We start from the raw sequence: 14,044 nt of genomic DNA on the forward strand, positions 1-14,044 counted from the left end.
TTGTTGGTTGTTGCTGTTGTTTTGTTTTTGTTGTTTTTAAGGGTTGGCATCCAATTTCGTTGCACTTGTGCAATGCTGCACTAGTGTAATGACAATAAAGAATCTATCAACTATCACTTGTCACATGCAACATCCAGCTAAAGACACTGAAATGTATAATCAATTACCTACAACCCATCCTGAACAATAACACTTCCCTCTCATAGGCTTACATACATCACAGCCTTGGGCTCATACCTGCTTACAGACAGCCCCCAAACCTAAATGACAGGCCACATAACAAAGACACTGACACAGGGACCAGATCTTATGACAGATCCATTTGTCAGCTGCATGCCACTGTCCTTGCTTGCAGTACCTAATATGGCTATTTGCAATATCACAGATTCATTCACCTGCTGCACCCTGCTGCCAGTGCCATGGTGATGCCCGCAAAGCAGTGGCACCAACATCTGGTGAGATCTTGCCAAAGTCTCATTGGATCTTAGGATCTCTTGAGATTTTGGCAAGATCTTGCCCCAGACCAGTGCCACTGCCAGTGCTGCTTCCCCAGAGACAGCGGGGTGAGTGGCAGAAGTGAGGCGGGTGCAGCATTAGATACAAATCTGTTTGTCCTCATCAGTGGGCCAGGCCTACATTTAAATCTCCACTCCCTCCCTCCTGATAGGATGACACACCACCCAGCTCTGAATGGCTTCTGGGTCCCCAGGAGGCTGATTCAAAGCCCGTCCACCACAAGGGTTGACTATTAGCTATGTAAAAATAGCATCATTGACACAAAAATATTGACAATTAGTGAATAACTAGTAGGTGTGGTTCACTTCTACAGCTCTTCCAGTCTTTTGTGCCTTGGGCAGCATCCGATATTTGCAATATTGCAAATAGCCTTTGGATATTTGAGTCAATGCCAGTCAGCCCAACTCTTGAGAACCATTGCAGCAACCCTTCAAAAACCATACAGTTGTTGGAAAATTAAAGAGATTCTTGTAATCAAATAATATAATAATGTATTATATATTATTTCAATCAAATAATGTGAAAATAATTTTGTTTGCCCCTCTTTTTATAGGATTTTGAGCAGCCTACATATCTTTGTGCTTTTACTATTTCACCAAATTCCAGATAAATTAAATTTTAATTTTTACAAGTAACACTTAATTTAAAAGGACATAACTATTCACACTCATATAATAGTGTGCTTTTGACTTTTGTGCTAGTTGGCACTGAAAGACCAGTTGTCCACAATCAATCACATGGTTCAAATAATCTAGTTAAGATAGCATATTTGCATTTTCCTATATCTAACCTAATCGCTGTCAGTCACCTGGCAAAATTACATAGTGCAGGAAGTCTGGCAAGGGATATTTATCATGTTGAAAGTATAAATGAAGGAGTTGGGGGACTGTAAGATATATGGTTGCCACCTAGTGGCCAAAAGGCAAACGTATTTCTTGAGAAAAAGTTGGGAACTGAACAGGCTCAAGGCTTGCACTCTTGGGAGTGGTTCCAAGATGGATGCCAGACTAACAGAAACTGGTGTAACCTACATACATTATCAGTATCACAATCACATGGCAAAGTTATAAAGCACAGGAATCCTGTGGCAAGAGTATCAGAATATAGTATCAGGTTATCAATGAAATCATGAGAATAATGGAATACCATTATGGAATATCTTACACCTTACACTAGGTAAGGTAAAGGTAAATGACCCCTGGGCAGTTAAGTCCAGTCAAAGATGACTGTGGGGTGTGGCAGTCATTTCGTTTTTCAAGCCGAGGGAGCCAGCATTTGTCCGCAGACAGCTTTCCAGGTCATGTGGCCAGCATGACTAAACCACTTCTGACACAACAGGACACTGACAAGTGCCAGAGCACATGGAAACGTCATTTACCTTCCTGCCGGAGCGGTACCTATTTATCTACTTGCACTTTTTGGCATGCTTTCGAACTGCGAGGTTGGCAGAAGCTGGGACAGAGCAACAGGAGCTCACCTCATTGTGGGGATTTGAACTGCCAACCTTCCAATCGGCTGCCAACCTTCCAATCGGCAAGCCCAAGAGGCTCGGTGGTTTAGACCACAGCACTACCCACGTCCCTAGTCTTACACTATTAAAACAATGTTTGTAATATTGATGCTTTCTTTGCCCTTAGCACAGAATTGTAGTTAACAATCTCATTGTTGACTGACGTTCCTTCCAATTTTCCAGCTGAGGAGCATTAATCCTCTCTTTTCTGATGTGTATCTGCAGCAACAACAAAAATACTTTCTTTATTGTATGCTCCTTGGTTGTATTTCTCCTAAGCTGATAAATCTTTCAGCCTAAAGAAAGTGGTCAGTCTCTGTCCTGTTATTGTTATTATCTAATTTATGTGTCTTACAGAATAGTTCATCTCTCTATTTTGGTATTTATAAGTAGCCATTGTAGTTCTTGCGTTTCATGTAATCTCCATGGCAGATTATGGAACTCTGGATGTCTTGTATTATTTTCTTCCTTTTAACTATTGGATGTATTCAAGGGATAATCATAGTTTAGCAGTCATTAATATTACACACGCTGTTAACTTCATCTGTTGGCTCCAGTAGTAGCCATCAGAAATAGAAAACAGAATACATCATTTATGCTATATGTTTGTCTTCTACCTTTCTCTAGCTATTTCATGTTCTCCACCACCAGATGTTCCCCATGGCAAGCACAGTGGCATAGATGACTACTTCTATGGGACAGCTGTATCATACACCTGTGAAAAAAGCCACCCCCTTGTCGGAAATGCCACTATTTACTGTACTACCAAGGATGGAGTAAATGGTGTTTGGAGTGGCCGTGCATATTGTGGAGGTGTGTTTTTAAATATTCTCCATGCCATTTTGTTAATTGCAGGAAGTTGTGTGCAGGAACATTTGGCAAAATCACAGCAGTCATTACTCTATTACTTCCCAACAAGAAGAATCATTAGCTATATATATTCCTTAAAAAATGCAAAGGCAAGGGTGGGGGACTCATTGGGGCAAACCAAAATGTCCCCTAGTATTGTACAAGCTGCAATGCCTACCTGCAACTATAATTAGGACTGCTGGGATGAAAAGACATACAATGGTTGATTCCAACATAACAACCCCATTTCTGAAAATACAAAATCCAGTTGTTAATCAGATCTGCATTCCTCCTTAGGTGAAACATGCAGTTCTTTAGTAGGATGAATAGGGAAGTGGAGAAGAAACTCCTGCTTAATGTCTGGAAAGAGAAGGCAGGAATCCTAACTCCATCACTGTCTCCATTGACACCACTCACCTTCCACCCACTATTTCTCCTACTTTTCTCTTGCTTTTTCTAATTGAAAAGTCTTTTATCAGATCCTCAAAACTAATCTTCCATAACACATATGCTTCTATACTTTGTAGAGATAAGGTATCCTGCCCGCCTTGTTGCATAGCTGTTCTGTTAGGATTTTTAATATATTTCAACTGAGAAAATAAACACTCAGCTGAGCAGTCTGTGATGATTTGTGACCATTAATATTAAGATATACAAAAGCAAATGTCTGCATTTGGAAAGGCAGACTCAACATTGTCTTCTACAATTGTTTTATAAAGTTCAGCATGACTGAATCTTGTTTTTACATTTTTGGTTGCACTGAACTTACGATGCACATATGAGTGAAACTGCTGAAGCTCAGCTGAGAAATTAATAAACTGATGAGTTCATAGTGATGCACATATAATTTCATCGTAAGTTGACACATCAATTGTCTCCCAAATCTACGTGGTTATTATTTTGCCATCCCCAACCCCCCCCCTAAGGAAAAGCTGTGGAGATAACAATTCTCACCAAGGCCTTTAAAAATCTCCAAATTTGAAGGAACCTTCAAATAACATGAGCCTCAGTGAACCGAGTGGCAGTTTACCAGTTACCAGATTCTAATTTTGTGGTTTTCCTAAGAATAATGTTTGTGTGGGCAGGGTGATCACCTTGGCAATGCCTCCCCAGGCAGGATTGGGCAAGTGGCTGAGGTAGGCAGAGACCTCCAGGTATCCCACCTGGGGAAGGCGAAGCCAAGCCTGTGCTAATGGTGCCGCATATAGGGTCCAGGGGGCTGCACACGACCACGCAAAGGGCACCCCCCATTTAATGTGGGGAGCAGTCATCACTCTCTATTGTTACTAATTCATTGTTACTAATTTATTATCATTATTTGTGTGTGTCCGTGTGTATTCATTTTTCACTTATTGTGGGAAACTTTTTTGTGGAACCTGGTTCAGCTGTGCCATGTGGTCTATGTTAAATCTGGCAATGGATTTTTTGTGGCACCCCCCTTCCCTTGATGCCCTAAGTATGTGCTTATTTTGCTTAAGGTTTAATCCAGCCCTAAGCGTGGGGAGAGACTTGAGGGTCAAATAGAGGAGCAGGGTGGGCTACATTTGGGCCCTGAGCCTGAGGTTCCTATTCCATCAGCCCATAATCCACATGTCTATAATACTGCCAGCTAAACACACAGATATGCAGAGAACAGGTGTATTCCTTTTTACCTTCAGTACTGTATGCTTGTTGAAACTTTGTCGTTTCAGTGACTCGCTGTCCACCCCCTCAAGTAAGGAATGGAAGGATAGTAACTGGTTATTCAGACACCTACACATATAACCAAAGGGTGACTTTAGACTGCAATGCTGGCTACAAAATATCTGGAACAAGAGAGATCCATTGCCAAGTAGATGGTACATGGGACCCTCCTCTACCTCACTGTGAACTGGGCAAGTATAAATAAGAAGCATCCATATATAGGCAAGCATGAATATGAGCTGGATACATACATGCTCGTAACTTCAATATTCAGGAAGCATTTGTAATTCTTTAGTTATAGAAGGAAGCAGGAATATCTGCAGTAAATGTTCACACAAGTAGTGATATTGCTATACTTGCAGACAGATTGCCAGATCTCATGCGTATGGCATAGGCAGCGGGACATGCACAAAAGACATGGGTTCAAATCTTCAACCCTATCAACTTCACTAGTTGTCCTTGGGCCAGTCACTGACTATAATTGGACTTAGCACAAAATCATGGTTTAACAGGGACTAGTCTCCCCTCAGGCTTATGCACCCCCAAATCTCTAGCACAAGCTATGCAAATGAAATTGGAGGTGCCAGTTTTAGAGTAACTGCAGTTTAGCATTCCATCCAAATTCTAAACTGTGGTTAACCTGAACTATGGTAACTTCAAATAGGGCAGCTCCACAGACTGAAGCTGGCTTATTTTCACTAACCATGGTTAAGGCAATTGATTGTAGGTTGTGTCCAGTGGTAGTCCTAATCCAAGTAAATGGATAGCACTGTAATACACACAAGTTAGTAGTGTCCATTAATTTCAAAGGGTCTACTCAGAATAGGACTAGCATTGGATACAAATCTGTTTGTCTGTAAGATGCCTTGTGTTCCTTGGATGACAGGTGGAATGCCCTCCCCAGGGAGGCTCACATGGCACCTTTGTTACAGATCTTTTGGTGCCTGGCAAATACATTGCTGTTCTCCTAGGCCTTTGGCTAATTCAACAATCTATGTTCTTTAAAACATAACCCTTTGTTATGTATTTTTGAGTTTCTATATTGTAAACTGCCCTGTGATCCTCAGATGAAGGGTGGTATAGAAATTTAATAAATAAATACATAAAAATACATTTTCAGTTAAATGTGCCATTAATATGCTATTGTGAATGTTCTCTCCTATTTCATTTTTCTTTTAGTATCACAGTGCCCCTTGCCTCTGGATATACCCAATGGAAATCACAATGGTTTTCCTGGGGAAGTGTTTACTTCTCAGAAGTCTGTAACTTACTCCTGTGATCCTGGTTACTCACTTGTTGGAAAGGCAACTATTTCCTGCACAGCTTCTGGAGAGTGGAGCAGTCCTCTGCCACGTTGTGAAAGTATTTACGATGACATTTTGTACAATCTCAGCAACAGAGGATATAATTGCTTTTTATCATCTGTACTGGTGTTAACACTGGTCTTTGTTCCTTACTGTGACCTGCACTTCTGCTAAAATTGGTGCTCCTTTTCGTTTTCATTTGAACAAGATTTCTACTTTCTGAAGGAAGCCTTCTTGCCTCTAATAGTTTCCTTGACTCTGCTGTTTAACCATGCTGGCATCCTCTTTCCTTGGTGGTACTTTTCCTGATCTGCTGTTTAGATTCTAGTGAGTTTCTATTACTGTAGTAATTCTGGAAATATTGCAACTTTTCCATTGAATTTCCTTTTCTTAATCCCCTCATTTCTTTGGTTGAGTTCTAAATTGAGTACAGTAGACTTTAATTGTGTTGGACTTGCTTGGCAATTGCTTGTTTACATAGACAGTATCACTACTCACAGGGATTGGATCAGAGTTTGCCCTTTTAGGAAATTCTAGCTTGTATTATCTCCAGGACTAAATTACTCTTGCAGCCTGCAGCTCACCACCCACACCAATTCAGAGAAGTCCACCCCTTTTGGGATTTCTAGTATGTCAGGCTAACTAAAACTTCACATCAGTACAAAAACAGAACCATCTGCACCGCCCTAAATCTGGCACTGTGTTCAACTTTATGTCCTCTATGATATACAGAGCAGCATCACCTCCAGCCACTAGTATAAGATAGTCTGCATTTGGAAGATGTAATCTGAGACACAATTCCAGATGTTGTGACAGTTTTCATTTTTTAACTCCTTGATATACTTTACCCTCTCTTTTAACAGTGCAGTGCCCCCCACCTCAAGTGGTCGCTCATGGGAAATACAGCAGTCAGGAAGCAAAAGGTTTTACTAATGGGGGGTTTGTAGAATACAGTTGCGATCCTGGATACAGCATTATAGGAGATGCCAGAATTTTTTGTACAGCATCTGGGTCTTGGAACTCCTCAGCGCCTAACTGCAAAGGTGAGTCAGCCTTTTTATTTCAAGCAGCATATGCAAATCATACGATGAGTCTGAAAACATTGGTAGGAAAGATATTTCATACATGACACACTATATGTTTAAAAAAATAGTTTGCGGTGGAAGGAAATAAAGTATATCTAATTTATGACTTTATATGTCTACAAGCAGTGTTTTGCTTTCTATAATAAACATTTGTCTCTTGGGAGAGCAGCTTCATCAATCGGCTAATTGAATACAAAATTCAATGAAATGGGACACATTTAGATGTATTTTCCTTGTTCCTACATCTCTTGAGAAGTCTCAGACTGCTCAAAGTTCTCCTAGCATGCTGGGGAAATGAAGTCTACCTCGTAGAAGCCTCACTTTCCACTCTGTAAGCTACTCAAGATTTGGGTGGTGAAGGGAAGGACCTTGCTTTACCAGAGAGATCAGAATTTGCATTTATGCTGAGGTGCAGGTCCATGGTATTTTAGTATATAAAGGTAAGCAGCATTGTTTGTAAGTATGGAATGTGAACCCCTAAGCATAGACTTCCTCTGTTCAGAGAAGCTGGAAGTTGCCTTGATGTTCAACAGCAGTTCCAGTTGTTCCGACAGGACTGAGAATAATTCAGAAATATGTATGCAGAAATGGGGGGGGGCAGCCTTATTTTCTGTCCACTGTAGCTAATAATGTTGGTGATTTACAAATAATGTGTTAGAGTTTTGTGAGCTCTGTGTATTCTTGTTGAATGACTGAAGTGTAGCCACGTCATTAACCCTCTTATGGTGTGTTGCATGCTTTTTCCCATCAGAAAATCTCCTTCATATTCCGTACCAAAACTGTACTTATTTCTCTCTCCCCCCCCCCACTGACATGTTTTATTGTTGCTTTGTTGGTATTGGTCCATTAAGTCACTGTTTGTTGGGGTGGGTGCTTTTGTGAGTAGGCATTGCTGTTGTCCTTTTGCAAACCCACTATTCTTGCTGCTCTCTTACCATCCCTGTGGCTGTCAGAAGGGCAGTACCTAAAACATTTCAAATTCTGCACTTCTGATTTCCATAGGGATGGCTGAAGTTTGAGTGGATGCATGCAACAACTACTGTTGTATGCACAACAAAGATCAAAAACACAAAGGGAAATAACAAGCACACAACTAAAGTTGTTTAATACAGTAATGTTTGAAAACTGAAGTGAAGGCATTTTAAACCAAATTTAATTACACTATACTATGATCTAAAGTAGGAAGCAGACTTCTTATGTATGTTATTGTTGGATGTATCGCCTGTCTGTCTTGCTGAGGAACAAGATATTCTTCCCTTGTTGTTGTTGTTTTCCAGAGATACATTGCCCCTCACCTCCCAAAGTCCAGCATGGAAAGTACAGGGCTCTGGGATCAGAACAATATACGAGTGGAAAAATTGTAAAATACAGCTGTGACCCTGGTTATGTGCTAATAGGAAGGGCAACTATATATTGCACAGCATCCGGTGTGTGGAGTCTCCCTGTCCCACGCTGTGAATGCAAGTATTCTGCTACACTGGATTTTCATTTGGGCTTTGTATAGGATAACCAGTCAAAACAGATTTAAAATGCAAGTGAATGTTCATACAAGTACCTTATTTCTGCATTGAAAATTATAGTTCCAGTTAAGTCCTTAAGGGAAGGGCACCTCAAATATTATGTGTGAGCCACATATATACAGCTCTGTTAATGGATCAAGGCCTGACCAATGGAGTGACCATTCTTTTCTTTTTTGGGTCTCATTTCCTTGTTGGGATACTGCCAGGGAGACAAAGTCCATCATGGCCCCCAAGCCGGCTGCCGGACGATCCATTGATCGCCCATAGATACAGTATCAGCAATTAGCGACACGAGCTTCCAGAAATAGCTTGCCACATTCCAGAGCTCATGCACACTCTATCAGCAGATAATGCACAGCAAAAGTCGCACTCAGGAGAGCATTATTTACAAGTTTTATTCAGCGTTGATCAGAACAAAAAAAACATGACTGCCTGCTTCAGTGTCTCCAGACACAGAGAGAGCGAAAACAAAAGACATAACAGAAACATCCTGTGAAACAGGAAATACGCAGACTCTGACTCACAAAGCCTGCTCCCTTTTAAGGTGGAACGGAAATATCCTAACAGCTATTCCTAGGCAGTCCAAGCTGAGACTTTCTAACTCCAAAATGTATGTTGCAATATCTTGCTATTGATCCATAAAGAGCCTTATATAATAATATAAATTTTGAGCTTTACATTAAATGTATTAAGAAAATATACTCCTTATTGCAGCTGACATACACTGTGTAGTCTACTAGCTACTTTATATTTTCCTTTGCAGTCACTGGCTGTGTAAGTCCAAAAATTCAGAATGGAAGAATAGCAAGATCTAAAGGGCAAGTTAAGCCCACAGAGACAATTACATTTGAATGTGACCCTGGCTATATCCTGAAAGGCAACCATACAATTCAGTGCCAGTTTGACAGCACATGGGATTCTCCCACACCCATCTGTGTAAGGGGTAGGTACTAAGCACAGCTTTGACTGGATTTCATTTTTCTGTGATAAGCAAGAAAGTTAGTTAAATCTGTTGAAGTCCTCTTTGGGAGTTTCCAGATATGAGCCACAAAACATACAAACTTATCTAACAAACTTATCTAACTTGAGACACTCCCACAAAAGAAAATCCCACTTACTTCCCTCCCAAATTAGGAATATGGGAAGCTGCCTTATATGGAGTCACACAATTGTGTTTCGGGGGGGGGAGGGGGCATTTCCAGCCTTACCTGGAGAAGCCAGGGATCTTCTTCATGAAACAAATGTTCTACAGTTCAGCTAAGGCCCTTCCCCTAAACACAAAAGGGGAAAACTCAGCAAGTTCTGTTTTTAATTGATTGAACTGAATTTTGAAATAGAAATCCAACCAATAATGATAGGCAATATCACTAGTAAAGGAAGGGAGATGCACTCAAGCCTGGCTGGACAGAGACTGTGGATGGAGGGGTTCCTAAGATCTGGGAAGAACCACTAGTCGCTTCAGATGTCTTGTCTTTGCCCAGGCTTTACCTGACCCACAACTTCGGAACCAACTTTCTGTGTTTTAATCCCCATATTGGTACTGGTGGCATTTTTCACAGGACACAGTACACGCTGCCTTAAAGGCAATAGTTTGCATGAGTTCACACAATGGTGCCCTTTTAATACAATGTCAGCGCCTCTGAACCAGGAATACTTTCTCTGAACCTGGATCTCTGTGGACCTTTAATGGCTGACAGGAAGAGCTTCTGTATCATGTGACTTGGAAGAATCTAGCATACCAGCTTAGCTCATTTCTATCTGCACATAGGAAGCAATTACGATTCCTTGTGGTAAATGTTTTATTTATTTATTTTTACTTTTTTCTATCTACCGCTTTTGCTCTCTTGTCAGAAACTCGGTGCCAGCCACCTGCAAAGATTGAAAATGGGAATCACAGCCACCATGAATTGTCAGTGTTTACCAGTGGAATGTCTGTGAATTACAGGTGCAAACCTGGCTATTTCCTTACTGGAGAGGCAACTGTTCACTGTACAGCATCTGGTACATGGTCTTCCTCTGCTCCTCACTGCACAAGTAAGATTCTTGGTCAAAAGTTTTATTGGGCTGGCTCTAGGAGTGAAGGCTACAAAATTTAGAACTGGTGTTCACTAATGATTCCTCCTTTCTACATTGAAAACCATTGATTCAGACACATTCTTATAGTAATGCTGCCTCAAACTGGAAGCACCTATTTTGGAACTTTATCACACAGAGTTTTGTTTTGCATAGGATAATAGAGAGTGTGAGTTGTCTGTTAGGAAAGTCAAAGCCAGATTGGAAAGTGGTGACATGACATGCTACCCGGAGTGTAGCACACAATGGTGCCCTTATAAAGAACCTCTGGACCAGAAATACTCGTTCTGTACCTGGAGTTGTAATACTCAGATCAAGAAGTGGGAGGGTTTCTACTTGCTTTGAGATAAGCTTGATGCTCATATAGTTTTGCTTTAGAATTGCAGTGTCCCCCTCCTCTGCCTATTCCAAATGGTGATCACAATGGCCATGGAGAAGCTCATTTTGCTACAGGAAGATACGTCAATTACACCTGTGACCGTGGCTACTTGTTACGTGGCAAGGCTTCCAGTCAGTGTACAGCCTCTGGAGCTTGGAGTCAACCTTTACCCCAGTGTGAAGGTTGGTATTTCCCTGCCTATCCTCGTTGGCTAAAAACACAGAGCAAGTGATACTTGGGAATTCTCAGTTAGCATCATTTTATCTACTTCTGGTTTTCTTTTCTTTTTGCAGTAATGCGTTGTCCACCGCCACCAAGCATTGCACATGGAAAGAATATAGGAGAAGACCTCACCTATGGGAGTTCTGTAATATACATTTGTGATGCCGGTTATTCCCTCGAAGGAGAGTATCTGGTTACCTGTATTTTAGAAGGCTCCAACTCTGTGAACTGGACTAAACTTCCAAAATGCAAAGGTTATTTTCATTCAGTTGTACAACCACTGTCCCTGGTCCATAGATGTGCACATGACTCTGTACAATTTTGTAGCCCTTATAGTCTGCCTAAAGCGCAGTTGTCCTGGCTTAGGTCTTACAGATCTAAGTAAAAGCTCTGATGATAGTTCTGCATTGAAACATTTCTCCACAGGGTGCCCTGCACCTCAAGCGATTGCCAATGGGGAACGTGACTCTGAAAGTCTGGAAGATTTTCCTTATGGCTCCTCTGTGACGTATCGTTGTGACCCTGACTACTTTCTTGCTGGAGCTGCGACAATACATTGTCTGTCTTCGGGAACATGGGATCAATCTGTTCCTCATTGTAAAAGCAGACAACGTAGGTGGCAATATATTTAGCTTTTCCAGATGAGTAATGGTGCTACCATTAAAATATAATAAAATAATTATAAAAAGAGATAAAGCACTTAAAATGATAAAGCATGTAAAGCCATTTGATACAAGGCAGAACAGCTCTAACTCAGCTAAAAAAGTGTTCTGGGACCCACAAAATACAATATTTTTAAATGTCAAAGGGTAAAGAAGTTCATTTTCAGCATGTGGCGAAAGCTGTACATTAAAGATATTAAGCAAACATTTGTGGGCAGAGGGTGCCGCAGTTTCTCTCTAGCCATGCTCAAACCATGAGAAAACAAGTGTACTGAATTAGGTCATTTGAGATACTATCTGCATATAGGAAACTATTATGATCCCTTGAGTTGAAGAATCTTTTTTATTTATTTTCTGCTAGATTCCACTTCTATTCCTCTGTCAGAGATTCAGTGCCAGCAACCCACAAAAATCCAAAATGGGGATCACAGCCACCAGGAATTGTCAGTGTTTACCAGTGGAATGTCTGTGAATTACACATGTGAGCCTGGCTACTCTCTACATGGAGAGGCAACAATTTATTGCACCCCATCTGGCAAATGGTCTGCCCCTGCTCCTCACTGCAAAAGTAGGTTTCTGGATTGCAATACACGAGACATAGGGTGGCAGAGTATTCTTTACAAGCCGATGGAGAAGAGATCCAAACTGTATACATGTAGAAAACATGAAGTACACAAAGATGATGGGAGAATAACTTTGAATGGTCTTGACATTGTAAGTACACTCTTTTCCTTTCAGAAATTCAATGCCGGCCACCCCCAAGTATCCAAAATGGGATTCACAGCAATGAGGGATCATCAGTGTTCACCAATGGAATGTTTGTGAAATACACCTGTGAGCCAGGCTACTCGCTTACTGGAGAGGGAACTATTTATTGCACAACCTCTGGCACATGGAGTGCTCCTGCCCCGCACTGTGAAGGTGTGTGTCTTGCTCATAGGCACTAGTGGCTTTTTTTCAGCAGGGACATAATATGCTACCCAGAGCGTAGCACACAATGGTGCCCTTATAAAGAACCTCTGGACCAGAAATACTCGTTCTGTACCTGGATCTACATGTCAGGCATGGGTTGGAACAATAGTCCATAATAGTAGGAGAAGAGGGCTGGTACTCCTGTGATCTCAAACCATGACTAATGGAGGAAATGTAGCTTAGGCTAGCTACAAAAACTAGAATCTACTATAGTGAAGGAGTTGTAATACTCGGATCAAGAATTGGGAGGGTTTCTACTTGCTTTGAGATAAGCTTGATGCTCATATAGTTTTGCTTTAGAATTGCAGTGTCCCCCTCCTCTGCCTATTCCAAATGGTGATCACAATGGCCATGGAGAAGCTCATTTTGCTACAGGAAGATACGTCAATTACACCTGTGACCGTGGCTACTTGTTACGTGGCAAGGCTTCCAGTCAGTGTACAGCCTCTGGAGCTTGGAGTCAACCTTTACCCCAGTGTGAAGGTTGGTATTTCCCTGCCTATCCTCGTTGGCTAAAAACACAGAGCAAGTGATACTTGGGAATTCTCAGTTAGCATCATTTTATCTACTTCTGGTTTTCTTTTCTTTTTGCAGTAATGCGTTGTCCACCGCCACCAAGCATTGCACATGGAAAGAATATAGGAGAAGACCTCACCTATGGGAGTTCTGTAATATACATTTGTGATGCCGGTTACTCCCTCGAAGGAGAGTATCTGGTTACCTGTATTTTAGAAGGCTCCAACTCTGTGAACTGGACTAAACTTCCAAAATGCAAAGGTTATTTTCATTCAGTTGTACAACCACTGTCCCTGGTCCATAGATGTGCACATGACTCTGTACAATTTTGTAGCCCTTATAGTCTGCCTAAAGCGCAGTTGTCCTGGCTTAGGTCTTACAGATCTAAGTAAAAGCTCTGATGATAGTTCTGCATTGAAACATTTCTCCACAGGGTGCCCTGCACCTCAAGCGATTGCCAATGGGGAACGTGACTCTGAAAGTCTGGAAGATTTTCCTTATGGCTCCTCTGTGACGTATCGTTGTGACCCTGACTACTTTCTTGCTGGAGCTGCGACAATACACTGTCTGTCTTCGGGAACATGGGATCAATCTGTTCCTCATTGTAAAAGCAGACAACGTAGGTGGCAATATATTTAGCTTTTCCAGATGAGTAATGGTGCTACCATTAAAATATAATAAAATAATTATAAAAAGAGATAAAGCACTTAAAATGATAAAGCATGTAAAGCCATTTGATACAAGGCAGAACAG

The 14,044-nt window shown here is 41.3% G+C and overlaps 1 protein-coding gene and 2 long non-coding RNA genes across 7 annotated transcripts in view; 1 reads left to right on the forward strand and 2 right to left on the reverse strand.

Moving 5' to 3' along the window:
• The window catches only part of LOC309535373, a 214,986-nt gene that overhangs the window by 192,322 nt on the left and 8,620 nt on the right, over nt 1-14,044 (reverse strand). The window lies entirely within an intron of this gene.
• CR2 (complement C3d receptor 2) overlaps nt 1-14,044 on the forward strand; it is a 40,778-nt gene that overhangs the window by 18,398 nt on the left and 8,336 nt on the right. For 2 of the 5 annotated variants that reach the window (XM_082228276.1, XM_082228277.1), the window contains exons 12-26: nt 2,654-2,839; nt 4,567-4,749; nt 5,738-5,920; nt 6,726-6,905; nt 8,225-8,407; nt 9,231-9,410; nt 10,319-10,501; nt 10,919-11,101; nt 11,213-11,395; nt 11,568-11,753; nt 12,165-12,371; nt 12,542-12,724; nt 13,076-13,258; nt 13,370-13,552; nt 13,725-13,950. In XM_082228276.1, the coding sequence (XP_082084402.1) occupies nt 2,654-2,839; nt 4,567-4,749; nt 5,738-5,920; nt 6,726-6,905; nt 8,225-8,407; nt 9,231-9,410; nt 10,319-10,501; nt 10,919-11,101; nt 11,213-11,395; nt 11,568-11,753; nt 12,165-12,371; nt 12,542-12,724; nt 13,076-13,258; nt 13,370-13,552; nt 13,725-13,930 (2,792 nt within the window). In that variant the 3' untranslated portion in view covers nt 13,931-13,950. Of the gene's footprint in view, nt 1-2,653; nt 2,840-4,566; nt 4,750-5,737; nt 5,921-6,725; nt 6,906-8,224; nt 8,408-9,230; nt 9,411-10,318; nt 10,502-10,918; nt 11,102-11,212; nt 11,396-11,567; nt 11,754-12,164; nt 12,372-12,541; nt 12,725-13,075; nt 13,259-13,369; nt 13,553-13,724; nt 13,951-14,044 lie in introns of those variants that run through there. The other 3 variants (XM_082228279.1, XM_082228280.1, XM_082228278.1) reach the window with 2 other exon arrangements.
• On the reverse strand, nt 1,268-4,620 carry LOC309535380. Its single transcript, XR_014221236.1, has 3 exons — nt 4,528-4,620; nt 3,054-3,124; nt 1,268-2,245 (listed from the first exon to the last, which is right to left on the reverse strand). It is a non-coding gene; the product is annotated as an uncharacterized lncRNA (long non-coding RNA).

Source organism: Podarcis vaucheri, assembly GCF_965113315.1.
Source record: "Podarcis vaucheri genome assembly, chromosome: 6".
Classification (NCBI taxonomy): Eukaryota; Metazoa; Chordata; class Lepidosauria; order Squamata; family Lacertidae; genus Podarcis; species Podarcis vaucheri.